Genomic DNA, 26,365 nt, shown 5'->3' with positions numbered 1-26,365 from the left:
GAGAGAATCTGGTGCCATTTATTCCCACTGGCACAGGGAGGTGACAAGATTCACCCAAGGTCACATAGACATCAAGAGCCAGCACAGGGTTTAAACTGAGGGGTGGGGTGGGGTGGGGTGGGGGGAAGTGTTTCCTGGCTTTTTGATTAGTTCTGTGCTGTTGGAATTTTTCCTGATATGCAGTCTCCCCACACTGCTTGATTCCTCTCTCCCTAGGCTCCAGAGACTCCCTAGGCACCTGCTGGCTTGTGGGACCCTGGCCAGATACTCAGCAGGTGGCTGCTTGGGGGGACAAAGAAGCTGGTGATCGCTGGCTGCAGAGCTGGGAGGGAGGAGGGGGCAGGAAGAGGCCGAGAGGGGAAGCAGTGTAGATGAATCTGGGCCGAGGATGGAGAGAGCAGGAGGAGAACAGCCTGTAGATAAGATGTAGAGATGCTCAATCGTTTAGGGCTTTCCTACTGAGTGTCTCTAAATTCTGCCTGATGGGAAGAAGGGGCTTGGTTGTAAAGAGAAAAGCCTTTGGGGAGGGGCTAAAAGTGTGAAGGGGCCTCTGAGGAACATCATGAGGTTACTACCAGGGTATGACAATTCTAGTTAAGCCCCTGGGGACACACTTTGTGGGTAGTAACCTCAACTTGGATTATACAATGTATTTGGTTTGGTGACAAGCAGGAGGTGACAACCCTGTACCATATTTGCATGTGGAAAGTTACAGGGATACCCAGACCCAGTAGAGATGGGAAAGTTTCATCATGGCCTGGCCTGGGGACTTCAGAGACTTTCTGGGCCTTCACAGAATGAGACAGTGGTTTCCTGCTACAGGTGAGAAACTGAGGTACAGAAGTATTCCAGTATCCTGATCAGGAGTCATCTGTCCCTGCAGTCCAGAGTAGATGAATCCTGTAGGTGTCACTTGGTTGTATCTAGCCCATTTAATTACTACTAGAGGAAGAAAAAAAATACCCAAACAAAACAAAACAAACAAAACAAAACCAAAAAAAAAACAAAACAAAAAACAAAAAAACCCAAAACCAAAACAACAAAAACCAGAAGTCTCTAGTCTACGTAGAGGTAGCTAGAGATGATCTTAGTTATTAAGGATGCAGCTTGTCTCTAAGTTTCTTAAGGTCAGGGCTTGTGTTATAGTCCGGTTTTTGATAGGTGCTGAATAGAGGGATTGTTGAATGGAGGATGAGTAGGTGAGTTAATAGCTGAGTACTTAATGGGTCGCATTTGCTGGGTAATCAGGAAAGGGAAGGCAGGAGAATGGAAACAGACAGAAGGACAGACTGGCATTCTGTGAAGGCAGGACCAGCTACAGCACGACGGGGTCTAGGCTTTATCAAGCATCCTCACCGCATCTCCTCTCCTCCCGGGCTTACTCAGTCTCTGCTCATCTCCTGGCAGAGCCCCTTGTTCCTGCTGGGCTCAGCCAGGACCTCCCACCTCACCCCCCCTCTCCCTGCCAGACACCCTGCCAGCAAGGCTGCAGGCTCTGCAGCCAGAGCCTGGGATTGTTGTTGGAGACGTGGCAGGTTTGTTTGCTCCCGAGCCCTCTGAGAAATCTCAACAATCAATGGCCAACAACACTCTGCCTGCAGCTGCAGCATCGATCTTCTTCTCTTCCAAGGGCTGGCGGCTGGGGGGACCGCAGGTAGGTAGTTGGACGGGAGCTGGGGAAGGCTTAGGGCTTCCATCTGGGGACTGGGCCTCAATGGAGGCTGAAGAGGTGGGACCGATTGTCTCATTTATCAAGACCCACAAAGGGCAGAAGTCATCTAAGGCAACTGACCTTTGCGCTGAGGTGTTTCAGCCCTTTGCCATTAAGGATAGAGTATGATAAAATGTCTCTGTAAATTGCCACAGTAAAGACTGAGAATAGGCATCACTGGAAAGCAACTGTCAAGGCCAGAAATATGATAGAAGAAAGTTATGGAGTATCTACATCTTGAGTCTGTCAGACAATATGAGCTTGAACTTGGTCTATGAAAGGCATGTAATAGCTTGTACTTCATGGAAATGATATGAGGGGCAGCGAGGGAATGTATTCAAAGCACTTAGGGAGCCTGGCATGTATTTGGTCCTCATAAACATTTGCTGTTATTGCTGCTGCTTATATTATTTGAATAGTGGTGTTCTGGGTTTCCATTTGCCTAGACTACCTCTCTTCCTAGGCTGGAGGAGACACAGCGCTGGCCGATGCAAGACTTTGCAAAACGGGCAGGCCTTTGGGGTACCCTTTCTGTTCTCTAGCTAGACAGCCCAGGGTAAGTGACTTGATCTCTCCTAAACTTGTTTTTCCCATCTGTAAAGTGGGAGTAGAAACCTCTTACTATAAGCATTAAATAGAAAAGGCTTGATCAGTGAAGCCTTGGCCCCTGTGGCTAAGGGTGTTCTCCGGGCTCATCCGCACATCTCAAACCATGTTTGTGCAATGAGCAAATGAATGGTGGACTGGCTGGACGGCTGTACCCATCCCAACACCCGCTTTTTGTAGGAGCGAGAAAGGTTCATGAATCTGTATTACCATCTAGATTTCTCTTAGGCCTCCGCTACTCCATTCAAGGGCATACCTGATCTCAGAGCTCCGCATTAGTCCCTCCAGGCTGTGTGGTGGTTTCTGAAGCCTGAATGGTTGAGTGCACTCTGCAGTCTCAGTCCTCAAGTTCACACAAGGCTTCCTTCTCAAGTTCACACAAGGCTTCCTTCTCAAGTTCACACAAGGCTTCCTTCTCAAGTTCACACAAGGCTTCCTTCTCAGCCAGATACGAACTGTAGGAGAGGATTTGAGAGGCTGGGCCCCGTGCTCTCCTGTGCTGATTTCTACCTGTGCAATTCTTACAGCTTTCTTAACATGCATTTGATGTGTGCCACGTGCTAGGTAGGCCCTGAGCCGCTGGGGACACAAGTCGTGGTGGCACTAAGGGATGACTGAGGAAAAGCTTTACCGAATTAAGATCGGCCATTGGCCCCGCCCCCAAACCACCTAAGGCTGATGGCATGACAGCTTAATTTGTAGAAGGAAAAAAAAAATCTAAGTAAAGGCTGTAATTTACAGGCAGAATAATTGGCCAACTGTTAGGAAAGGGGAAAAAAATTCCCAACATACAATCTATGTAAAAATAGTGTACTTGCTACGCAAACTCAGCTTCTAGACGCAGTCCCAGCTGCTCCGGGCCAATCATTCCGTTCTAACCGGCAGCTGACCCTAAGCTTCTCCTAAAGAGGCTTCCTGGAGTTGCCCAAGGGGTGAGCAAGGTAGGCTTACTGTTCTCTTTCTTGAGTTGTTGATACTAGAAGGAGCTTCAAACAACCAGGCAAAGGCTCCTGATCCAACAGCCTGGGGACCAGATGGGACACCAAACAGACAATGGGAGCATGGACAAGTCCTTTGACCCAGCCTGGAGGACAGACCATAGAGCAGATGCCTCCTGCCAATTACTGAACTGCCAGTCAAACCAGACTCAAAGGCATGAAGTAGACTAGCCAGGCTGGCTGAGGGGAAGGAAAAAACAAAAGAAAAAACAGGTAGAAGGAACATCAAGAGTCCAAAAGCTGCTGAGAACTGGGCTTGTCTGAAAAATTGATGCCGAGACAAGACTCCTTTGACCTGGCTGGATTAGTCATCTTTCTGGAATGATGTTGCTTCCTGTTGGAACTGGCCTTGGAGACCCCCTAACACCTGCTTTCCACCTCTTGGCTGTGGACTGGGGCTGGCAGCTTTTCCTCTTCTAGGTGACTCTTATTTATAGAGCTTAGCCCCTCACAGGTGAAAAGCCAGGCTTGGCGACAGTGAATTTCATGCACCCTTACAATGATGGCTCCCGAGAGTGAGGTCTATTGTGAGCCAAGGACATGGTAAGCTGGGCTCTTCCCCATCTGGGCTGAGAGACTCCTTTACTGAAGTTACCCCCCCCCCAAACCCCGTCTATTGTTTTCTGTCTGACCAAGGGTGGAGGGTAGGATAATGAACCCTGAGAGCTCTGTCCAAATAGGGTTGCAAGATTCCTGAGCTGAGAGCCATCTGGTAGATGGGCTTGGCTCGAGCTAGGAGGGGTGGAGACAAGAAGGGCTGGAGGAGGCTGGAGGGCTTGGGACTGGATGAGAGAGAGGGTAAGGAGGCAGCCTTTCTGACAAGTCCCTCTGTTCAGGCAGATGTGGGGAAGAGGGGTGGGGAGGATGGAAGCTCAGTTTCTAATTAAGCCCAATCTCATTGTCTTCTTGCTCCCCATTAGTGCCCCACAGGATCCCCAAGGCATTTTAAGCTGCCACCCTGCTGAGGCTGGGATGGCCGCCAGGACCTGCCAAGCTTGATTCGCTTAGGCCCGTGAGGGGCCAAAAGCCAACTCCTCTTGGGCAGTCTCCTCAGAAACCCAGCAGGAGTTCCCTGTCTTCCAGGTCCACCTCTAGAGCTCTGAGTGGAATCCAAGCTATCTCCCATGAGCCCTTATCCCCAGCAAGAGCCCTGATCCTGAAGACCTAGGCTAGAAAGCAGGGTGTGATAAAGCTTGGTTAGCAGCCCCCAGACTCCAGCAATAAGCCATCCGAAGCCCGCACCAACCAGAGCACCACCCCAAAGCAGCAATTTGCATTTTAGGTTAAGTCAGTACTAGGTTAACCCTTGCAGCAGTAGGAATCCTGGAAGCCAAATCCTTCCTCTTTTTTTCCTCCCACAGTTTCTGGCAGAATAAGCAACTGAGGCTTGCTTTTTCTGCCCCCGCCCCCATCTTCCTTTCTACCACACTCACAAGAGAGCTTAGAGAGATGGAGCCCTGAGTCCAAGGTCATATAACTATGGAGGCAGCTTCTATACCTGACGACCTAATCTCATCCCAGTGTTGGATGCTTTTACCTTTACAGTCTCCCCAGGCCACATTCACACATGCAGAGTTTAATTAACTTTATTGATATTCAGAAATTAAGAGAATGACTAAAGGTAATTGCTCATTAAAAATCATTAAACTGACACAACAGGCCTAGGCAGACACAGCTCCTGTTAAACTGTCTTCTCCCCCACTGTGGCAAGACTTCCCTGGCACTTCCCATGGGTTGGGAGGATGCCCCATAGTATGTCATGTCTGTCGTACCTGGAACAGATTACATCTAAGCGACTGCAAAAGAACTAGGGGCTTGAGCCTGTAGGGTGGAGCACTATCCATCTATCTCTTTGGTTTTCAGAGCCTCTTCCTTCCCTGGCCACTGAAGGTTGGAAGTTTAGACTGTGGCTGACTGTGTCCCTCTTGTAAGCAGAGCTCTGAGGTCTCCCGGGCTGCCAGGCTGCAGCGATGCATCCTCTGGCTAAAAGACTTGCAGCCAAAGGCCTTTACTCTGCAAATCTCTCCTTTAATAAACTCTTCAGGAATCTCAGATAGCCAAGTGAACTACCTCCAAAATGAGAGGGCTCAGAACCCTAATGATGAACCTTCCATCTATGTTAAATAGGTGGGGCCTCCTGGTCACCCAGATCTGGGTCCAGGCTCTCTCACATGCCAGGTTAGCCACTGCTTCCAAATCCTCTCTTTCTACCTATAAAACACATAGTAAGGCAACCCCACTACACGGGAGAAGCCAATGAACCACAGGACACTGGCTGGGGACACAGACTTCTGGCGAGAGTGGGTAAATTCCTCCCAACGCGAACCTCAACACCTCCAATCTGGGCTGGACTCTCGGCCATACCAGCTTTCTTCTTGGAGACCTATGGTCTCTCTCCAGCTCTGCAAGGAGCTGGCTGGCAGAGACTACACCTCCACACTGGTGGCTTAACTGATGAATTGTCACCCAACACTCAGAGCTCCTGAACTGCAGACATCCTGAGACCTGAGGAATCCAGATCACACACTCAGATAAGAACTTCCATTGCTAGGAAACAGACACAGACTGTTCCAGGAAAGGAGCTAGGATGTGGCCATACCCCACTCAGGTCCCGAATGCAGAGAGATATCCTTAGATTTCTGGCCCAGAAGATGGGTTTCTCTTCATCCCTTCTTATCCCTGGAGTGGGCTTCTTTTTCCTCCCAGCAAGGTGAACATATAATTCCAAGTTTTCCTAGTCTTAGGAGGAGCCAGTGTGGGCAGCCAGGTGGGCTGGGCAAAGATGTGGTCTACTTGTGGGTAGAGCTAGAGATTCAAAGATGTTCTCCCTCTCCATCCCCCGGGACGGGAAAAGAGCGGCTTGGTACTAGCCCAGCCCCGAGCAGCCCTGGTCTGGCTGTTCTGACCTCCAAACTCTCCGGCCTTCGAGGATGGAGCCCGAAGGTTACAAATCTCCCTCCCTCCCTCCTTGACAGCAGACGCTAGGAACCATAACCATATGGCGAGGGACTTTGAGTCCCAAGTCAAAAGTGCAGTTTCGCGGACCCCAGCAGGCGATTAGTAAAAGCGGAGAATGACCTAAGCATTTGAAGACTCCCGAGACCACTTGCTTCAGACCCTTCCTGCTTCCCATTCATCTTTCCTCCAAACTCCCTTGGTGCTAACTCCGAGGCCAAGCGTTTCTTGACCGAGATCAATGAAGTTAGGACTTGACTCGGCGTCCGGGGCTGGGACAAACGGTGAGTTCCGCTAACTAGTCTGCGGCTCCGAGGTCGATAGAACCCGGCAGGAAGGCAGAGCCGAAGAGAAGCAGCGCTCCGTGCATGTGCGTGTGTGCATGTGTGTGTCTGTGTGCAAGAAAAGAATTTCAGGGAGGGCAGCCAGTCCCAGGACCTCAGTTGCTGCAACCCAGAGAAGAGCGAGGGGCTGGGCAGTGGGCTCTCAGGGTCCCCGGATATGTTTCCCCAGAATTGTGTTCTAGGTTCCAATCCTGACTTGACAGCGTCAAGGCAGAGGTAGGTGAGAGATGTCCCAGTCCCGGGTCCGGCCACCACCCGACCCAGTTCCTCTGCAGTGAGGATACGAGGGACCCAGAATAAGCGGCAAAGTCGAGCGAAGTTTGGAGACCAGCGGGGTAGGCAGAACGGCGGGCTGGTAGCTGGGCTGTCCGGACTCTGCACCCGCGACCTGCCGCCCCCCCCGCAACGCGCCCGGGCGCCCCTAGACGCCTGGAGTGGAGCGAGGGAGCGCGCGGGAGAGCGCGTGTGTGCGGGGAGGGGGTGGCGTGATGAATTGCAGCAGAGAAATCCCATTAGATCCGGGGAGATGATTAAAGGCGAGGTCTCGGCCGGGCGCGAATGGCGGGAGCCGCGGCGGCTTCCCGCCCGTAGAGCCCGCGCCCCGCCCGGCTGGGTCGGCGCCGGGGACAGCGCAGCCGGCGGGACGTGGTGCTTGGGAGGAACAACAGGACGCACGGAGCAAGGCGCCGGGATGGTCTTGCTTTCCTACCCCTGGGAGTCCGCGCCCGCCCCCGTCCTGTGGCCGGACGCCCGGGTCCCTTACCGTGAGCCAGGAGCGCCAGCAGCGAGGGCAGGAGCAGCAGGGCTGCTGGGCGCATGGTGCTGCTTGCGGCCGCGCCCCGGGTCGGGGCCGCGGTAGGGGAACTGGGGACTGGGAGAGGCGTGGGCGCGGGGGGCAGAGCCGGTCCCGGGGAGAGCAGCGGGGCCGCCGCCGCCGCCGCCAGCGCCTGACAGAATCAGCACCACGGCCAGCGCCTGGCGTCGGCGCCCGGGATCGCCGCGCGGGGCTGGGGGCGGGGGCGCAGGAGGAGCGGCTTACCGTAAAGTCTCAAGCAAAGGCGCAGAAGACCCAGCGGCAAGAGAACAGGCTTTCGAGCCCTGGGGAAAGGACTGCCCTGCTAATGTGGCACACAGCCCCCGCCTTCCCGAGCTGCCCACGCCCAGCCAAGCTTGCCACCCTCTCCCGGGTTTGTAGCTTACCAAGGTGTCAGGTTCTAATCGGATTCTCCATTAAAGAGAACACCCCCTCCTCACCTCTCTCTCCACCCCACCTTGGTACCTGACAGCTACAAGGGTGATCTGGAAAGATGCACATCAGTGAGGCAGCTGGTGAGGCCCGCCTGCCCTTGTGGCAGCTCCATCCTGGGCCGATAATGAAGACGGCTTTTGAACGTACAAAGGACAATAAATTATTACTTTGCGCTCAATAAATGCCAGGGCTCCAGGCAGCTGCATCAGCAGCAAACTGTGCTCACAGAAAAGCTTAATTATCCTGATATTATAGTTAAAAGCCAGTGGCACTTGTGTCCTGGGGAGACATTCTCCACTTGGTAGGGGGCAACCTGGGTCAAGCTGTGGGGTGCTGAAGGCAGCACCCTGGGTCCCCATGTAGCCATGGGGTTCCAGACCTTGCTTCCTCTATTTCCTCTGTAGAACAAGAATAGCCACAGGAACACAGATCTTTTATGCCAATACCAGCTTCGGTCTTGGAACTGACGAAGAAAATGGGATAAGCATGAATATCAGGGGTCTTTATGACTGTTTTAGTTTTAAATTTTCATTTTTTTTTTTACCAGGACCTGGCACATGATTCCATACTTGATAGATAGGGAGGGGCTCTACCACTGAGCTACACCTTCAACCCACCAGGTGTAGCTGATTGTTTCAGATGGAGGAAAACTTGAAGAAGGGGCAGTAACCCCAGAGTAGTTGGAATAGTCAATAGCACAGAAAAATAAGATCCCATGACTTTGTGACCTGAGGAACCCCAGTAAGCCATGGGCCAATAACAGGCTAGCCATAGCTGTGCAGAACTAGAGGCTATTATTCAGACCCAAGGGACATGGTTAGGCTTGTTACTGAATTTCAGTGGACTCAACAGGACACAACCACGTGGCTGATGTTAATATCTGTAGAGGAAGAAGGAGGCCCTCAAAGGGCAGCTTAATGTTGAGTTCTTTCCATGTGAACGTGGGTCAAACCCCAACAATTTGTCCACAGCACTTCCCCCATCTCATCCTGGAAGCAAGTGACTTCTGCCCTAAGTTTCATTCCTAGGAGAGTCTTTCGGTCCTTACAGTCTTCCAGCTTTGCTCCTTTGATGCTCTGTAGATCCTTTTGTGGGCTCTGGGGAGCCATCTTGCTTGCTGTAAAGAATCCCAGGCAGCAGGTGGCATGTGGAGTTATCTGGGGAAGATGCTGGGTGAGGATTTTGGACAGTTGTCTGGTGAATTGGAAGAGAAAGGAGAGTAGCAGAAGGGATGGCAGGTAGGGGAGCCTTTGAAGAAAAGATCAGAAATGTGGAGAAGCCAGGAGAGAGGGACGGAGGAAAGGGAAAACAAGACCTGCCCACAGAATGGGAGAACAGGCGCAGAAGTGCCTGACTGAAGTCTGGAAACGGGTGAGTGCCATGAGGCTCTTCCTTTCTCACAGGCATTCCTGACATTTCTCACATCCCTGGGTCCTTCAGGACTACACAGCTCTGGGAAAAGGGGGTTGAGCCACAATGCAGGATGAACCTGATCTATCAGGATAGTTCCTCCTGACTTAAAGGCTTCTGGAGGTCTCACCCGACTATCTTGGCAGTAGGGCTCTGGATGAGCTGGGGACTACCTATAAGAAGAAAGGTAAGGAAATTTTCTGGGAACCTGCAACATGGCCTTCCTGACTGCCTGGGATACAAGAGGGAGTCCATTGCAGACTACAATCCCAGGATACAACACTCTCTCCTGAACCCAGGGAATGGATCTGCACTGCATGACTAGAGTAATAATACGGTTTGCTGTCATTCTTTACTGAAGATCTGGTAAACATGGCTTCTGTGGAATGGGTTCCCAGCAAGCTTGAGGCAGAGCCTGGACCAATCTAGGGAGCAGTAGAGGTTTTGGTAAACATCCTTTCTCATGCCTTTCAAAGGGCCCATTCTTCCTAGACATCGGCATTGCCCATAATGGAGGGCAATAAAATGTCCACGGGGACAGTCATCTATATCAAGGCTTACAGTTTGAGAGTTTACTCTATTCATACACACAATTTGAAAAGTAACACTGGCCAGTGAGATAGCTCAGTGGGTAAAAGGCACTTGCTATCAAGCCTGGTAACTGGAGTTCTATGCCCTACGTCACATTAGGGGAGAATCAACTCCTGTAAGCTATTCTCTGGTTTTTGGACACACACACACACACACACACACACACACACACACACACCAGCCTGTGGTGACCTGCACAGCCCCCTTTACTGTGTCTACCCAGCTCTTTACTCTCAGAAGATCCTGATTTCCCTGTCTAATTTTTCACTACAGGTAGTTGCACGGCCTATGTGCCCTCTACTCAAACCTAGCCCAGGGACCAGTACATTCTAAATGCTCAATGAATATTGTAAATAAGTGAGGATCCCCAAAGCCTAAGGCAGGTCACAGATGCCATACGAAAGCTGAGTAAGAGGAAGATGGGGGGGTGAGGGGGACTTTGCTTTAAGTCAGTGAGGGCTTCAAACCATGCCAAATCTGCTTGTGTTTCAGCGAATGAAGGAGGGCAGGGTGGGGGTGTGGTTTATGTAACCAACATCATCGTGGAAACTGCCAGGGAGCTGTGGTCAGTAAGGAGATTGGTTCCACAAAGCAGAGCTTCCCACCCCATCAACCCCGTAGAAAAGAGTGAGTAACGCTGGAGTCATCTGTGGCTAGGCTGTAGGAGGTTCTTTGGTCATCTGAGTGGCAGGTTGTCCTTGGTGGTTACCTTGAAGGGGTTACTTCATTAAGAAGGTATACAAAGCAGAACACATCAGTCTGGCATCATTTGGATGAGTTTCAGGCATTGAGGGAAGAATTGTACTTCACTACTAACCCCGGAGGAAGGCTACTACAGACTGAGGTTGAAAGCCGGAGAGGGGGTTACTAGTCATCTCTGAGATGAGAGTGGATCTCTAATCCACATCCCTCAGGAAGCCGGCCTCGATTTCCCAATTCTTTTTTTTTTAAGTAATTTTTTAAAAGATTTATTTATTTATTTATTTATTTATTTATTTATTTATTTATTTATATGTAAGTACACTGTAGTTGTCTTCAGACATCCCAGAAGAGGGCATCCGATCTCATTATGGATGGTTGTGAGCCATCATGTGGTTGCTGAGATTTGAACTCAGGACCTTCAGAAGAGCAGTCAGTGCTCTTAACTGCTGAGCCATCTCTCCAACCCCCCACTTTCCCAATTCTAAACAACTCATCAACTCATGGGATCACAGGCCTATCGGTGACTTATTTTGAAGTCAGCTGGGATGACACTTGCTTTCTGAGCAAGAAGAGGAGGGAAAAGAAAACCCCAAACCAAGAAAGCCCAGATCTACTCTTCTGCAAGACAGTTTTCAAATCAGAGCATCCAAAGGGGTTTTGGGTTTTAGGGGAGCAGAGGAAAGGGCTGTCACTTCATCCCAGAGATGGTAGGGGCACAGCCACCATCATCTTTGAGCAAGTCTCCAGACTCAGTGGCTTCTGGTATGGCCATGAATATCAGGCCTGATATCCTTGGCTACCCAAAGTCAGTCACCTGAGGGTTCTGGCTCTGAGCATTAGCTCCCACTCCAGGAATGGGACCAGATCTGTGGCAAGAGCCTAGGGTGCACTGAGACAGCAGCAGAAAGCGGTTTGATGTGAACTACTTTCCATCCTCCAAACCCGGGCCTCCAGCCTGCCCACCACCTCCAGCGGAGGCCTTTGATCCTCTACAGCTCCATAAATGTTTAATGCCACTGGCTGGGCAGAAATGAGGCAGGTGCTGAAACACGCAGACTGGAGATAGGACTTGAGATCCATCCCGTTGGCAAAATCATTTGCACTTAGGAGCCCTGGGACGGGTGGGAGGAGCCCCTCCCCCGCCACGTGGAGGCAGAAGTCTCCGGGTTCAAGTTTGTGGTACTAATTAATGAAGCTCTTTGAAAACCATGATAGGGCTGAGACAAAAATGAAGAATCAGTTGTAGAAGCCCAACTCTCTCCCCACACCCTCGCCGCCAGCTCCCCACCTTTCCACCCCACCCCTATCCCCCTACCCGGTTTGATTGAAGGAGAAAGATAGAAAGTTAAATGACAATCAAATGCAAATACAGCTCAACAAACACCACAGCAATTACCAGGCTCAGGAAACACATGGCTTTTGCAGGCAGCAGGGGTTGGCAATTTGGAAGCAGGGGCCTGTGCAGAGGTGATGGGCATGGGGCTATTTTAATGGACAGTTAAATAGATGCAAAAACCTTGCATCTAGTTTGCATACGTGCTGATGAGTGGGGAAAGGAGACCCAGGGAGGTTATGCTACCTTCACAGCTGCCTGTGGCTTGTTTTAGATGGGAAGGGGCCCTGCCTGAGTGCTTGGGAGGCAAAGCCAATTTGAGTGCCTGGCCAGTGTCTTTGGTCCTACGCACAAGCTGGTACTGAAGTATGAGGATTGAAGTGGAAGCGAGCCCATGGGGTCCTCCATGAAAGGGCTCCAGGCACTGGCCTTCCAACAGCCCAGAGGCTCTGGTAAGAGTGGCCTTCTCTTCAATATTTGCATAATGCTTTGCATCTCATTTGAATGCTATTAATTTGGTGTCAGGCTAGGTTGGCACGGTGTAAGAAAGAGAACAGCTGGCCTTCTCCCTCCCCTCTGTACCCCAGGGCTTACTCTTCTCATAGCCCTCCCCAACCTTGGAGACAGAGGCCTTCACTCCCCGCCTCCATAGTCCCTGACACACACAGAAAGTCTTTTAGGCAAACTAGCTCCTAAAAGCCAAGGCCACCTGGATATTGTGGCCAGTCGAAGAGTTTATGCCAAAGGAAAAGAAATGGTCCCCAAGGGCACCCTTGCCAGACCCAAAGACACCGTGGGAGGATGCTGGGGGCCTTTGTCTCCCCAAGCGATCAAGGCAGCTTGGCTTGGAAAGGGTCCAAAAATAATAAACCAGGAGAGAGAGAGGGGGGGGGGAGCAAAGACAGGTGATAATCCTGGAGAAATATGGAAGGCTCTAGAAATAAAATCCTCTGAACTCAGTAGTCCTAGTGCTTGAACTGACATAAAACGTGTCTGCCAGAGGCATTGGGTTTACGGTGCTGCTCAGGGGCTGGGGACTCAGGACCAGGTTGATGATCATGTCCTAAGGAAATGGGTCACCTGGTAGGCTAAGCTCCGTGGAAAGATGCAGAGGCCTCAGGGTCACCATTTAGATACCCTTCGTCAATAGGCAACCAGGGATTCCATGGTGACCTAGAAATGGTGACAGGAGAGTCAGGCTTGGCAGTTGGCTGAAATACCCTCTCAAACATCTGAGTTCTGAGATAGGGATGTGGCTCAGTTGGTAGAGTGCCTGCCCAGCATGCATGAATCCCTGGGTTCAATGCCCAGCACTCTACACACTGAGCATGATGATGCATGCCTCTAATCCCAGTCAGCCCTCAGATGGTGGAGGCGGGAGGATTAGAAGTTCAAGGTCACCCTCAACTATAGCTTGGGGTCAGTTTGGGTTGTATGTGACCCTGTCTCAAAGCATCCTCCTTGCTACACATTTGAGTTCTTTCTCTGGGGAAGGGAGCACAGCTGGTATGCCCCTGAATACAGAAATGATAGGGCCAGTGCCAATCGCTTCTGCTGACACCAGGCAGGAAAGGGTTGGTGTGAACAACATCCCAGCCAGGGTGATCTGACACCTGACCTCATGCCACTGTCTCTGATAGCTGCCCAGCCTGGGCCAGGGTGAAGGCAAAAGAGTGTTTGTTCTTCTTGTGCCTGAGGCAAGACTGGGGGGGCTGGATTGAAAAAATGTGAGAGAGTAATCATGTCTCCCCTTCTGAGTAAGCCCTGGGATAAAGCTTTGCAACTGCAGAAGGCATGGTCTCGTAGCTGATTCACAGTTTGCAGAAAGGCCTGAAGTATTTCCTTTTTAGAAAAGATTGCCACATGCATTGAAAGCAAATTTACAATAGATCTGTCTATTCTCCATTTAAAGGAAGTCAGGCCCTGAGTTCAGTGGATTTTTTTTCTTCTTCTTTACTTTTAAAAATAATAATAGCACCATTTATCATTTGCTGTTGAGGGCATTAAGCCAGGGATTTGACGACATCTTCACAACAATCCTATGAGGCAGGTACAAAGCTGTCATTGTCTCCATTGTACAGATAGGGACATTGAGGCCCCAGGAGGCTTGGTGATTCACAGCCACTTAATGCTATAGTTGTGCTATATTGCAAAGGGAGGGAAGAAAGGCACATGTCACCAGGCCTTAGTGGAGCAGGTAGCAGAAGGATTATAGGTTTCCTGGGCCTGGGCCTCTCTGCCCAGAGTTCACCTGCAGGGGCCTGGGCCTAGAGGGTCACCTAGGAGCAGGGTCAGGAAGAGTAGCTGCTTGGAACAGGTAGGGACAGTTGGCTCTCTAATCTATCCAGTAGATATTCAATTAAATGGCCAGCACTTAGCTTGGATCCAAATCAGACTTCAAGTGTTCCATACCCTCAGAGACAGCCCCCAGAAGCAGGTGGCTGAATACAAAACTGGAGATGTGGCTGTGTGGCCTCTAGGTTCCCATGGGCTTCTCCACCTGTCTCCCTCTCCATTCATCCTTCACTATAGAACCCAGCCATTCATTACTGTCTCAGTCACGTCTACAGAATGAGGAAACATGTATTGAGCACTCTGTATGCCAGGACCAGGAGAGCCCTCAAAGATCTTCCCAGCCTTGGACAGAAGATATGGTGCTAACATGCTATGGTACAACATGGCTATCTCTACAAGGCTCTGGAGGCCCTTGAGATCCAGCGTCTCCCATGAACATTACTCTCAGGAACATATATTTTTCAGTGAGATATTCTATCTAAAGATCCTGCTGTTGTCTAACCCTAAACCTTCCTGCTGTAGAAGTAGCCCACTCCCTCCAGCCCCACAGTGTGGGAATGGGTTTCTGTTGTTCCTTTTCTGGACCCTTCCTTTGACTGTCAGCACAGTGCTGTCCCAGGAAACCCTACGTGCATTCATTCTCCCTCGTGATCCCTAAGAAGCCAGCTGCAAACCTGCCTCCCGCCTCTTCATTTTCTAGGCAGGAATATAGGACACAAATCTCAAATGGTGCTCAATTCTAGCTGTGCATTCCCATCCCTGACTCCTCTCCTTGAACTACTTGTCCTCTGATTGTGACATCACAATGGTCTCTATGGCAACCGATTGTGAGGTCACTGGTCCTTAAAGTCACAGAGTCTGCAGGTCCAGACAATGCCTGGAGAAAAGAGAGGCTATAAAATGCCTACCCAAGAGTTAGAAATTCCTCTCCCACCAGAAACAGCAAGCAGGGCTTCCCCAACCTACACTGGGAGGACTGTTTCTCCACAGTGGTGACTTGCAAGGGACAAAACCTAAGAGAGAGAGAGAGAGAGAGAGAGAGAGAGAGAGAGAGACTGCTCTCCTAGAGGCTGTAAAAGCAGACCAGAGTTGAAATCATCTCAGTTTTGTGCTTGCCTCAGGCATAGTTCAGAGTCCCCACTTCTTCACCTATAAACAGAAAGTAGTGTCACCTGACTTCCAGATGCTCATTCAGCAAGAAGACCCGAAGGAGGACATGACACGTGGCTAGTAATCACTGAATGCTTCTTAAGTTCCCTTCCTCCTCAGCCCTTAGCCTGGATTTTTAATTTTAACTTTAATCTCATATATATGTAGCCTTGGCTGCCCTGGAACTTGCTCTGTAGACCAGGCTGGCCTTGAACTCAGAGATCTGCAGATCTGCCTGCCTTGGCCTTCCGAGTGCTGGGATTAAAGTTATGTGCCCCACTGCCTGGCAGTTTTTTATATATTTAAGGTGGGTAACATTTGCTTGACATTTAAGAAATGATTTATTTTATGTGTTGAGTGTTTTGCCTGCATGTGGGTATCTGTGTACCACGTGCATAGCTGGTGTTCATGAAGACCAGAAGAGAGCATTAGATTCCCTAGAACTGGAGTTACAAGCAGTTGTGAGCCACCATGGTGGGTGCTAGGAATCAAGTCTTTGTCATCCGGAAGAACAGCCAGTGCTTTTTTTTGTTTGTTTGTTTGTTTGTTTGTTTGTTGTTTTTTTCAAGATAGGGTTTGAAAAACCTATATCCTTGGCTGTCCTGGAACTCACTCTGTAGACCAGGCTGGCCTCAAACCCAGAAATCTGCCTGCCTCTGCCTCCCGAGTGCTGGGATTAAAGACATGTGCCACCACTGCCTGGCCAGCCAGTGCTCTTAAATAGCCCCTATCATGTTTCCTTATCATTGGCCACTATTGCTGTGTGAAGACAATGTTTAGAGCAAGGTTCAAATCCTGCTTCTGTTACTTTCCAGCTTTAAGCCTCTGAGCCAATAGCCACACTTTCAGACCTCAGTGTTCCTGACTGTAAAATGGGAAATAGAAGTAGTATTGCCTAGGCTGAATGGCGACTGTGCTTGGGCAATACAGCATATAGAACAATGCAGGGCGGATGGTCTTGAATCTGCTGGAAGGTCTGCAGCAGGTCAGCGCTGTCTGTCGAGAAGGATCTTGCTTCTGCCCAGTCAGTTTACAGGAAGTGAGTTCCTTTGAGAGGCATCCAGAACTGGAGAGTTGGGAGCCTCAGAACAGGACCACAGGGAAGCTGCCTCCACAAGGAGGGTCACTGTCCCCTTTCTGGGTCCTCCTCGTGCAAGTACCCTGTCATTGCTACCTGTCCTAGGCCAGTCACAGGGACGGGGTGGGGCGGGGTTGTGTGCTCTCTGCCCGGGGGCATCCATGATTCACTAATCAGGGAAGACCAGGCTAGGGTCTGACACAGGGCAGGGGCTCAGCCACAGTTAAGGTTTAATGAAGGCCAACAACAGACAAGCTAACATTTTCTCTCAATACCCTGGACCAGGCACTGCTCTCAGCATTTTATACAGTCAGTCGCTATAATCCTCTATGAGATGTATATTGTTGTTGTTACTATTATTATTATTCATTTTATTATCCATTATACTGCTCTTTTGCTTTTGATAGTCTTGGGAATTAAACAGAGGACCTCTCACATGTAAGGCAAGTACTATGTCTCTAAGTGAGATCTCCAGCCTCACTGCTAGTTTTATTTTTGAGACAGGGTCTGCCTATATAACTCAGGCTGGTCTTCAATTTGCAGCAATCCCCCAGACCTTGCCTCCTGAACACTGGGACTCCAGGGTTACAATGTGAGCCACCATGCCCTGCTCCTCTGTCTAAATGATAACCGTGAGGATGGATCACATCTCTTTATTTATTTTGTATGTCCATGCACCTGCCATGGCACATGTGTAGAAGTCAGAGAACAACTTTTGGGAGTTGGTTCTACCGTGTAGATCCTGGGGATCAAACTCAGACTGTCAGGCTTGGAGGCTGTGTCTTGACCTGCTGTGCTATCTCACAAGCTCTCTGTTTTAAGTAATGAAGCAAGAGAATGAATGATTTGCCCAGTGACACATAGATAGTATGCAGTAATGGAGTTAGTACTTAAACCCACACACTATTGGTGGCAGCAGCAGCAGCAGCAGCAGCAGCAGCAGCAGCAGTGTAGTAGTATCTATTCAAGACAGGGTTTCTCTGTGTAGCCTTAGCTGTCCTGGAACTCACTCTGTAGACCAGACTCACAGATCCACCTGACTGCCTCCCAAATACTGGGATTAAAGGTGTATACTATCACTATCCAGCAACAATAATTATTATTGTTGCTATTATTATTAATTTTTCTTTTATTCTTTTCTTTTTTTCTTTTGAGACATGTAAACATGGCTGGCCAATAGTTCCCTATGTAGATCAGGCTGGTCTTGAATTCATCCATCTGTTCTCCTCTTAAGTTCTGGGGTCACAGGCTTTTCTCCACTTTCTAGATACGGGTTTCATGTATCCTAGGCTGGCCCAGAAGCTGCCATTTAGTCAAGGACTTCTGATCATTCTGTTTCTACTACCGGAGTTATGGGAGTGCAGGTGCTCACCACCATGCCTGGCTCATGAGATGGGAGGACTTCATGGATGGTGGACAAACACTTACCAACTGGGCTTCAGCCCACCTGAACCTTCACACTCCATTCCTACTTGACCCCACAGGCCTTCGCCCCTGCTTGTCCATTTGGTCATAGCTTCCCCGGATCTCCCACTTTCCCTCTTACCTCCTCTTCTGATCTTGTCCCAGTGCAGCAGGTACTCCAGTCCCTCACCTCAGCCTCTGGCCTCCCCCTTCCCTCAAGTAAAGCTCTCGGCTGCCGCCACGGCAGCAGGAGCCACCACCGGATCTGTTGCTTATTTCAAGTCCTCCTAAAGCTTGTTGAGTTCTTAACATATTAAAGATAAGCACATGGAAATAGGGAGCAAATCTCTTTATTTATGACATAATCTCCAGCCCAGAAAAGCGGCAGGAACAGTGTTGCCTATATTAGGGAACCAATAGGAAAAAAAAATCAATTAGATTCGCCACAGCATTTTGCTATTAACTTTCTTCTGATGTTTCTCTTGGGGCTGGTCATGGTCATGGTCATGGTCATGGTCATGGTCATGGTCATGGGGGTCTCTGCAGTGGTGGAGCTGGAGAAGAGGAGAGCTTTGTAGGAACAGGGGAGTCAGGGAGGAGACGTCACAGGGAGACAGTAGGGCAGACTGTCAGGCAGACAGGAAGCTTCTCCATCCATCCTTACCTTCATCACCCAGACCTCAGCCAGGAAGTCTTTATATTGATTTAACTTCAGTGTTTCTTGCTGTGACTCCTTGAGTTTTGTAGGGTGGGTGCTGGGAGTCAGCTGTTATTCTTTGCTTCTTGTAACTGAACCTCAAGAATGATCACGTTTCTCCTGAGTGTGAGTGGCGTCCTCTGAAGGACCAATATCCTGACTGGAGTCCTCTTGACTGCTGGTCATTGGAATCTTTCTCTGTCCTTCCCTCAGTCCACCTGTAGAGCTTCAGGAGCAGCTTCCAAGCTTCTCACAGGGGCAGGGCAACTCTGAAGTCTCCAGTGAGGGGGTGCCCAGCTCCATGACCACCCCAGATCCCATCTCCTCAAAGGTAAGTCACCATAGCTTCTCCAGTAGGTTTGCCTCAAGGCCAGGCCTGTATCAGGTACTCAGTCAACACTCACTTGGATCAACCTATTCTACAGTCTGTCAGTTCATTGCTTACTCTGTGTTGAGGTTGAGGTCGGCAGGTGCCTGTGACCTGGAGTAGGGTCATCTGAAACCCCCTGAGCCAGAGGCCTGCCCAGAAGAGCTCTCTGGTTTTGTAGTGTCAGGTCGAGAACTCTGACCAGGAGCAACTCTAGAGGCCACTTTACAGAAGAAGGATCAGGCTTGGCGTGTGGGGGATGAGGGAGTGGGAGTGGGGGAGGTAAAGCTCTTTTAATTTAAGCATGAGAATGCAAGTTCCAATCCCTATGCCTATATATAAACCAGGTGTGGAAAACACTGGAGAAACAGAGAAAGGTGGGTCCTTGGGTTTCACTAGCCAGCCAGCCCCCCTAACCCACAAGGTCTGTGCTAGTGAGAGACCCATCTCTTCTTTTCTTTTCTCTTCTTTTCTCTTTTCTCTTCTCTTCTCCCCTCTTTCCTCTTCTTTTTTTTTTTTTTTTCCATTTTTTATTAGGTATTTAGCTCATTTACATTTCCAATGCTATACCAAAAGTCCCCCTTACCCACCCACCCCCACTCCCCTACCCACCCACTCCCCCCCTTTGGCCCTGGCGTTCCCCTGTACCGGGGCACACAAAGTCTGCGTGTCCAATGGGCCTCTCTTTCCAGTGATGGCCGACTAGGCCATCTTTTGATACATATGCAGCTAGAGTCAAGAGCTCAGGGGTACTGGTTAGTCTCTTTCCTCTTCTTCTTCCTCTTCTTCTTCTTCCTCCTCCTCCTCCTCGTCGTCCTCTTCCTCCTCCTCCTCTTCTTCTTCTTCTTCTTCTTCTTTTTTAAAGATTTATTCATGCACACCAGAAGAGGGCATCAGATTCCATTACAGATGGTTGTGAGCCTCCATGTGGTTGCTGGGAATTGAACTCAAGACCTCTGGAAGATCAGCCACTGCTCTTTTTTTTTTTTTTAAAGATTTATTTATTTATTATATGTAAGTACACTGTAGCTGTCTTCAGACACTCCAGAGGAGGGCGTCAGATCTTGTTACAGATGGTTGTGAGCCACCATGTGGTTGCTGGGATTTGAACTTCAGACCTTTGGAAGAGCAGTCGGGTGCTCTTACCCACTGAGCCATCTCACCAGCCCCAGCCACTGCTCTTAACCGCTGCGTTCTCTCTAGCCTGGAGAGACCCATCTCTAAAAATAGATTAAAAAAAAAAAGTGCCAGGCCGTGGTGGTGCAGGCCTTTAATCCCAGCATTTGGGAGGAGCTCTGAGTTTGAGGCCAACTTGGTCTACAGAGTGAGTTCCAGGACAGCCAGGGCTACACAGGGAGACCCTGTCTAAAAAAACAAAAACAAACAAACAAACAAACAAACCAACAACAAAACACCAAACAAAATCAAACCAAGAAAGAAAGGTGGTTAGTGTTCAATATCCTCTACCCTGCAAATACATAGACCTGCCACTCCCAATCATACATATGCTACTCATATGCAAACACACACAAAGACAGACTCAAACAGAAGTAACCTGTCTAAGCTCATAAGTGGATTAGTATTGTGTATCCATGAGGAAGTCCCTCCTGAAGTCTACTCTAAGCCTTCCCTGTTTCAACAGTGCCTGCTCCTTCTCGGTCCCATAGAAGAGGAGGACGGTGTCCTCACCCATGCAGACGTCCCTCCGTCCAGGCATGTCCAGTAGCAGCACTTTGCACGTTGTTGACTCCAAATGAATATTAAACACAGAACCTCACCGAGGCCAGCCCTGCGGGGCAGGCAATGAACCTACCCTCTTCATGCCTGTTCATTATTATAATTAATATTGAGTTGGGGTTGGTGGTAACCTCGGCCTTGCTAGGTGTTTGGGCTGTCTCAGAAGCTTATCCAGATCAATGACAGACAGCTTCGAATTGATAAACTCCCCGCCACCCAGACGAATCAATCGCAACACTGCCGTCACAACAAGCCCAAGAAATCAATCTGATTTCAAGCGAGGTGGTAGCTCAGCGCTGGGCAAGCTGGTTTTAATTTCCGTGTGGCTGAGGCTCAGTTTCCTGTGCACACAGGGGCATCCCTCCCTTCCAGCTGGTGCTCCACTCTCAGGTGCTGGAGGCCTGTGGAAGGCTCAGGCGAAGGGGAGGGGTCAGCTGCAGAGCGGTCCAGGCGACCTTGAGGTAGTTACGATTTTGATACTTTTGAGCCCCCAGGCTCAGAAGCAGCTGACTCAGATCCAAAGCCGGGAACTTTGTTTTGCACCGGCTTCAGCTCCAGTTTCTGCTGCCCGCTGCAAAAAAAGCCAAACCAAGCCTGGAGGCTCTTCTGGGCCGCTTCCCAAAGAGGCACTGCAGAGGTAGACTGCCTACTCAGGAGCCAGCACAGTGACCTCACTCAGTCTTGGAAACCGGGTTTATCTAGCAGAGTGAAAGGTCGCCAAGATAGACGCACCGATTTGGGGGTGCTTACTGTACCTGGACACTCGGCTGTTTAACCCACATCTTTTTTGGGGTGCTTAGGATCAAACCCTACTTAGGATCTCGCATGTGCTAGGCAAGTACTGTATGTACTACTACTGAGCAACATTCTTTGTTCTCCTTTTGTTTTGTTTGAGACAAGCTTACTACCTGTCTCACAACCCTGGCTGACCTTGAACTCATGAACTCATAGAGCTCTCTATTTGTGTCTGCCTCAGGAGTGCTGGGATTAAAAGGCTTGCACCACCAACCCTACTGCTCTTGAGGTTTTGAGAAGCAAAGGGTCTTTGCTAAGTAGCCCAGGCTACCTCAAACTTCATTTTTCTCTTAATAGTAGCAAGGTTTGAACCCAGGGCCTCCCCAGTATTTAGTAGACTCCTCCTCACTGAGCGCTGAGTTATATACTTAGCCTCTTAGCCCTTTGTGTGCGGGTGTTTCTTTGGCGTTGGGTTGGGGGTGGAGGGAAGTAGGTAGACTTTGTGCTAAGGTATCTTTTATTGTTCTCCATCTTGCATTTGAGTCCCGGAGTCTCACTGATTGGCTAGACTAGTTGCTTGTCAGCCTCAAACTCTGCCTTGTCTCTTCCAGTGTTGCCATTATAGGTGGTCTGTTGTACCAGACTTTTCAGGGAATGTTGGGGATCCAAAGTCAGGTTTTCATTTGTGAATAGCTATCACTTTACCCATAAGCCATCTCCTCGGTGCCCCCATTTGCACTTAAAACATTTTTTTTTTTTTAGACAGGGTTTCACTAATTGTCCTAGGCTGACCTTGAACTCACTTTGTGTGACCCAGGCAGGTTTTGAACTTACTGGGTAACTTGAATTCCAGATCTTTCTTTGCACAAGGCCCTGGCAAGAAAGCCTTGAGTCAGGATTCACCTCACTGAGAAAGGCAAGGCCACAAAAGCAAAAGAGTGGGGATTAGATGGTTATGGAGGCTGGGCCTTCTACTTGGTGTCTTCAGAACCCCAGCCCCAAAGCAGCCCATCGGGCGCAGCCTCTGAGCGTACGTGCGTGCTTTCCAATTCCAGCAATGGGCAGCCAGCTCAGTCTGCTGTGGATTTAGAGTATGTCTGTGGTACTGCGCAATGGCTGAAGACACCCTGGTGACAGGGAGATTACACACTCTTCTGCTCTGGGTGGGTGTCAATGCTGGGAGGTGCAGCTCTGGTAGCTAGGAGGTCTCCAATCGTGGAGGGGGGCTTCTGTCCACCCTGGTGTGGGGGCCACTGACTGAGCTGGCTCCTGAGGGAGACCCAGCAATGCAGAGTGATGTGAACCATGCAAGTATGGAGCCTTGGGCTTTCGAGCTTTCTGAGGGCTAGGGCTTTCCTTACCCTCCTCTCCCATCCCCTCCCTTCTCTTTGCTCCCCAGCCCTTTTCTGCTGAAATCATGTAGCAACCCTTTCATCTACCCAATACAGAACAGGAGGAGAGAAACTGAAATTGAAGCTGGAGGGAACAGGCTTAGCCCCTGGGAGGGACTTCCTCATTAGCCCATGTTCAGGATAGGATATTGGGAGATACAATGTATTGGCTTCCGTGGAGGTCCTGGTGGGGTCACAGTTCAGCAGGGCCCCAGGTGACTTTTACATCCTGAAAGCCACAGAGAGGCAAGAAGACCTCTGATAATCGGCTTTGTCTTTTGTAACTTTCTCCTCTCTCTTTCTCCCTCCCTCCTTCCTTCCTTGCTTTTTGTTTGTTTGTTTGAATAGGTAATTTCTGCACATGGCTTTGAAAATAAGGGCATAGAGCTTCCCTCCTCAGTGGCCTGTGGTGTTACCCTTTTCCTGTCTGGGTGTGCAGTCAGCAAAGAGGGATCCATGGCCGCTCCTTAGCAGTCGCAGCACACGCTCCTGTTTCTTGCTTTTGTCACCTGACAGTATATCTCGGAGACGACTGGGAATCAGTACATAAAGAGTGCCTTACTCAGGTGTCTTTTTATGGTCACAGGCTTCTCAGGGTTACAGAAGTAATCACAGCTGGTTTGATTAGCTTCAGATGTTGCCATTTACAACATCTCAGTCCAGAGAGGGCTGGAAACCTCCCCAAGGTCACGCAGCAAGGACTAGAGCTTCTCTCCCTAGCAAGTCCCAACTCCTGCCTCCCTACCACGACCCCCCTACCTCCCCGCCACCCCAGCGCTGCCCAGGTGACCAGAAGGGAGGAAGGGAAGAGGGGGCGTCTCTAATTGAAATGCATTGCGGGCTCAGGACCGGCACCTGGCGGGATGCTCTGCAGGAGAGCGGCGCGGTGCGGAGGGGGCTGCGGCCTGGCGCCCACGTGGGAGCGAGAGAGACCGGGCTGCTTCCCCGCAATCCGTTGCCGCGTGCTTCCCGGTAATGAGCTCCCAGGGCCCGAGGTGAGCTTCCCCCGGCTGCTCACACGGCAGCCGCGTGGCACCAAAGAACACCGGTACTTTTTTTCTTCCCTGCCTGACAGCTCATTAGAAGAATTAATTTACTCCAGCGTTTGCAGTTTAAAGGACATTATTTACTGGTTAATTGTTGTTATTACAAAATGTTAAATATCATTATTTATTTCCCAAGTCCTGACAGCTTCTCTGACAAGAATTTATGGGTGATTGCCGTGTCACCACTGGTGGGTGTCCTGCACAGGGGCAATGTGAGGTATGGGAGTGGCCTTCAGGTCCTGGTGTCTTGTCAGGGAAGACTGCGCAGAGGGCCTGCATACCATACTGGCCCATTGTCCCCTCTGCACCCTAATTTCTGCCCAATGAGGAGTGGAGGGTGGAGGAAATCTGCTATCAGGACACTGGTGTTTCCCTAAATCTTCAGTTTTGGGGGTCAGGGTGGCACTTGCCAGAAGACCAGCCGCCAAGATTTTGTGTCCTTCCATGTAAAAGGCTGTTTATTCCCAGGGCTCAGAATGCTTCCAAACCATGCAGAAAGGCCCGTGTTTTAGCTCCAACCTAACAACAACAACAACAAAATGGGCTTGGTGGATCACATTTTGGTGGATCAGGACCTTGGAGGTGGGAGCCAAGGGGGATCAAGATCATCCTCTGGCTAAACAACAGAGTGTGAGGCCAGCCTGGGATATAGGAGGAACCTGTCTCAACAAAACAAAACAACAACAAAAACGATCAAAGGTTAATTCTCCAAATGGGAAACCTTTGTTTCTGTCCCAGCTGAGCTGATCGTGGTCTGAGAACATGAAGATCAGAAGATGCTGGTGTCCGGGAACTGAGGACCTGCTATCAATCTGAGTTTGACCTGTTCAGGAGACTTCACATAAAAGCTAAGATTTATGGCTTCTCTTGAAAAATCAGAGACTCTTGACACACTTGACCCATGGTCAATTGGCAGTGACCTTTGGGTCACCGAAGGGCAAAGCCATTCAAGGAATGTGCTGGCTCTTTCCAGCGGCCGCCTGCCCCACCTGCACTGTTTCCTGGGCTCTGGGCACATTTGAGTTTCCAATCTGACCTTCCGTAATGACCATGGAGAGATGAAGAAACAGATTTCAAAAGCCACGGCCACAGCCTGGTCCACCCTCTCACCCTACCACACCGCCTCTTTCAAATCTGTCTGCTTCCACCTCTCCTGGGTCAGCATGGAGTGGGCTCTGGCAGCCCAGGAGCCAGGAGCAAGAGGCGGCCAGTGAGAATGACAAAGATCATGGCTATACAAATGGCATTCGTGTATTCATGCAGTAAATTGTTCTGGAGGATCTACGTGGTATAAAAGGACGCAGGCATACACTGTTCCATAAAGGAACCCAGCCTGGGGAAGCTATGTGTCACTCAGGAACGCGGTTACAATTCGGGAAGATGGAGAGGTTTAGGAAGATGTGACTGGCAGGTGTATGTGGGGAGGGAAGGTTTCCAGGGGAGAGAATGAATACTTCACCCAGCTGGTGGACTGCCCGTGTCCTCACGCAGACGCTCATGTCTTACTTAATTCTCTCAACAGAGCTGATTGAAAATAGCTGTCAGGATCCAGGCATAGCGGTGCAAGCCTCTGCCATCGCCTGGGAGGTGGAGGCAGGAGAGGCAAGAATTTCAAGGCTAGCCTTGGCTACAAGACACTCTGTTTCATAACAACAAACGAACAAGGCCACAAAGAAAACCCAACAGCTAAAAATAACTGCCAGCAGCCAAGCAGAGTAGTACAAGTCCACATGCTGATCTTGAGTTCAAGTCCACCCAGAGCTACATAATGAGACCCTAAGTCACTATAACTGTCAAGTGGGACATAAAGTATCTGCTGTCAGTTAATAAGATGGTGACTCTACAGGCCCAAGGACCAACCTGCTGTGAGAATCCCTGTCTCCCCCCTAATTAGATGCTATAGGTCATGCCAGCCTGGGGACTCTGTGGTCCAACAAGGCTATCCCAGTAGTATAGCCGAGAAAGGCAGCCCATCACCATCATCTGTATCTTACAACCTGTGTACAGGGCAGGGCTGAATCCTCTCATTTCACCAATCAGGGACCAAAGGTGCAGAGGCTCTGGACAGAGCGGGCACTGCTGCCTGAGGCTGAGGCCTAGCACTGAGGAAACTTGGAGCTGAGATCTTACAGGCTGACTTCAAACAAAGGCCCTTTGGACAAGGGCCTTTGGTCTCAGCCTTTCCTCCCAGGGACCTTGACAGCAGCAGGTAGCCTTGAGGAATATACTGGAAAACCAAAGAAGATGGAAAGTCCTTTGAAAGCGAATGGAAATGGGCTCAGGGAAGCCCTTCCCAAGGCTGGGCTGCAAATTAGCATAAAGTTATTTCCAGACCGCAGTCTGGCTTATTTTAGACCCTTCCTCATTTCCTCCAGGGCAGAAGAAGCCTCAATCCCTTGCCTGGTGAGAAAGAGACCGTCACTATGGGAGTGAATCGGGAGCAGATCGGAAACTGTAGCCGCTGCGTAGATTTTTACACTGTCTCAGAGTCTTAGGGCTTGCTGTTCTTCATAGGTCTTCTCCAGCAGGTCTCTCATTTTATTTTATTGCCATATTAAATTTTTTTT

The 26,365-nt window shown here is 50.0% G+C and overlaps 1 protein-coding gene and 1 long non-coding RNA gene across 8 annotated transcripts in view; one reads left to right on the top strand and one right to left on the bottom strand.

The window, feature by feature from the left end:
• Sez6 (seizure related gene 6) overlaps positions 1-7,905 on the bottom strand; it is a 48,466-nt gene extending 40,561 nt beyond the window's left edge. For 2 of the 7 annotated variants that reach the window (XM_006532636.2, XM_006532637.2), the window contains exon 1: positions 7,378-7,669. In XM_006532636.2, the coding sequence (XP_006532699.1) occupies positions 7,378-7,432 (55 nt within the window). In that variant the 5' untranslated portion in view covers positions 7,433-7,669. Of the gene's footprint in view, positions 1-2,573; positions 2,773-7,377; positions 7,670-7,814 lie in introns of those variants that run through there. The other 5 variants (NM_021286.4, NM_001291225.1, XM_030245723.1 and 2 more) reach the window with 4 other exon arrangements.
• A 1,298-nt stretch (positions 7,906-9,203) lies between these two features.
• On the top strand, positions 9,204-26,365 carry Gm11190 (predicted gene 11190). Its single transcript, NR_033549.1, has 3 exons — positions 9,204-9,234; positions 18,736-18,853; positions 23,101-26,365. It is a non-coding gene; the product is annotated as a predicted gene 11190 (long non-coding RNA).

Source organism: Mus musculus, chromosome 11 (genome assembly GCF_000001635.26).
Source record: "Mus musculus strain C57BL/6J chromosome 11, GRCm38.p6 C57BL/6J".
Classification (NCBI taxonomy): Eukaryota; Metazoa; Chordata; class Mammalia; order Rodentia; family Muridae; genus Mus; species Mus musculus.
The sequence above is the reverse complement of the archived record's forward strand: the minus strand, read 5'-3'. Positions and strand labels throughout refer to the sequence as shown.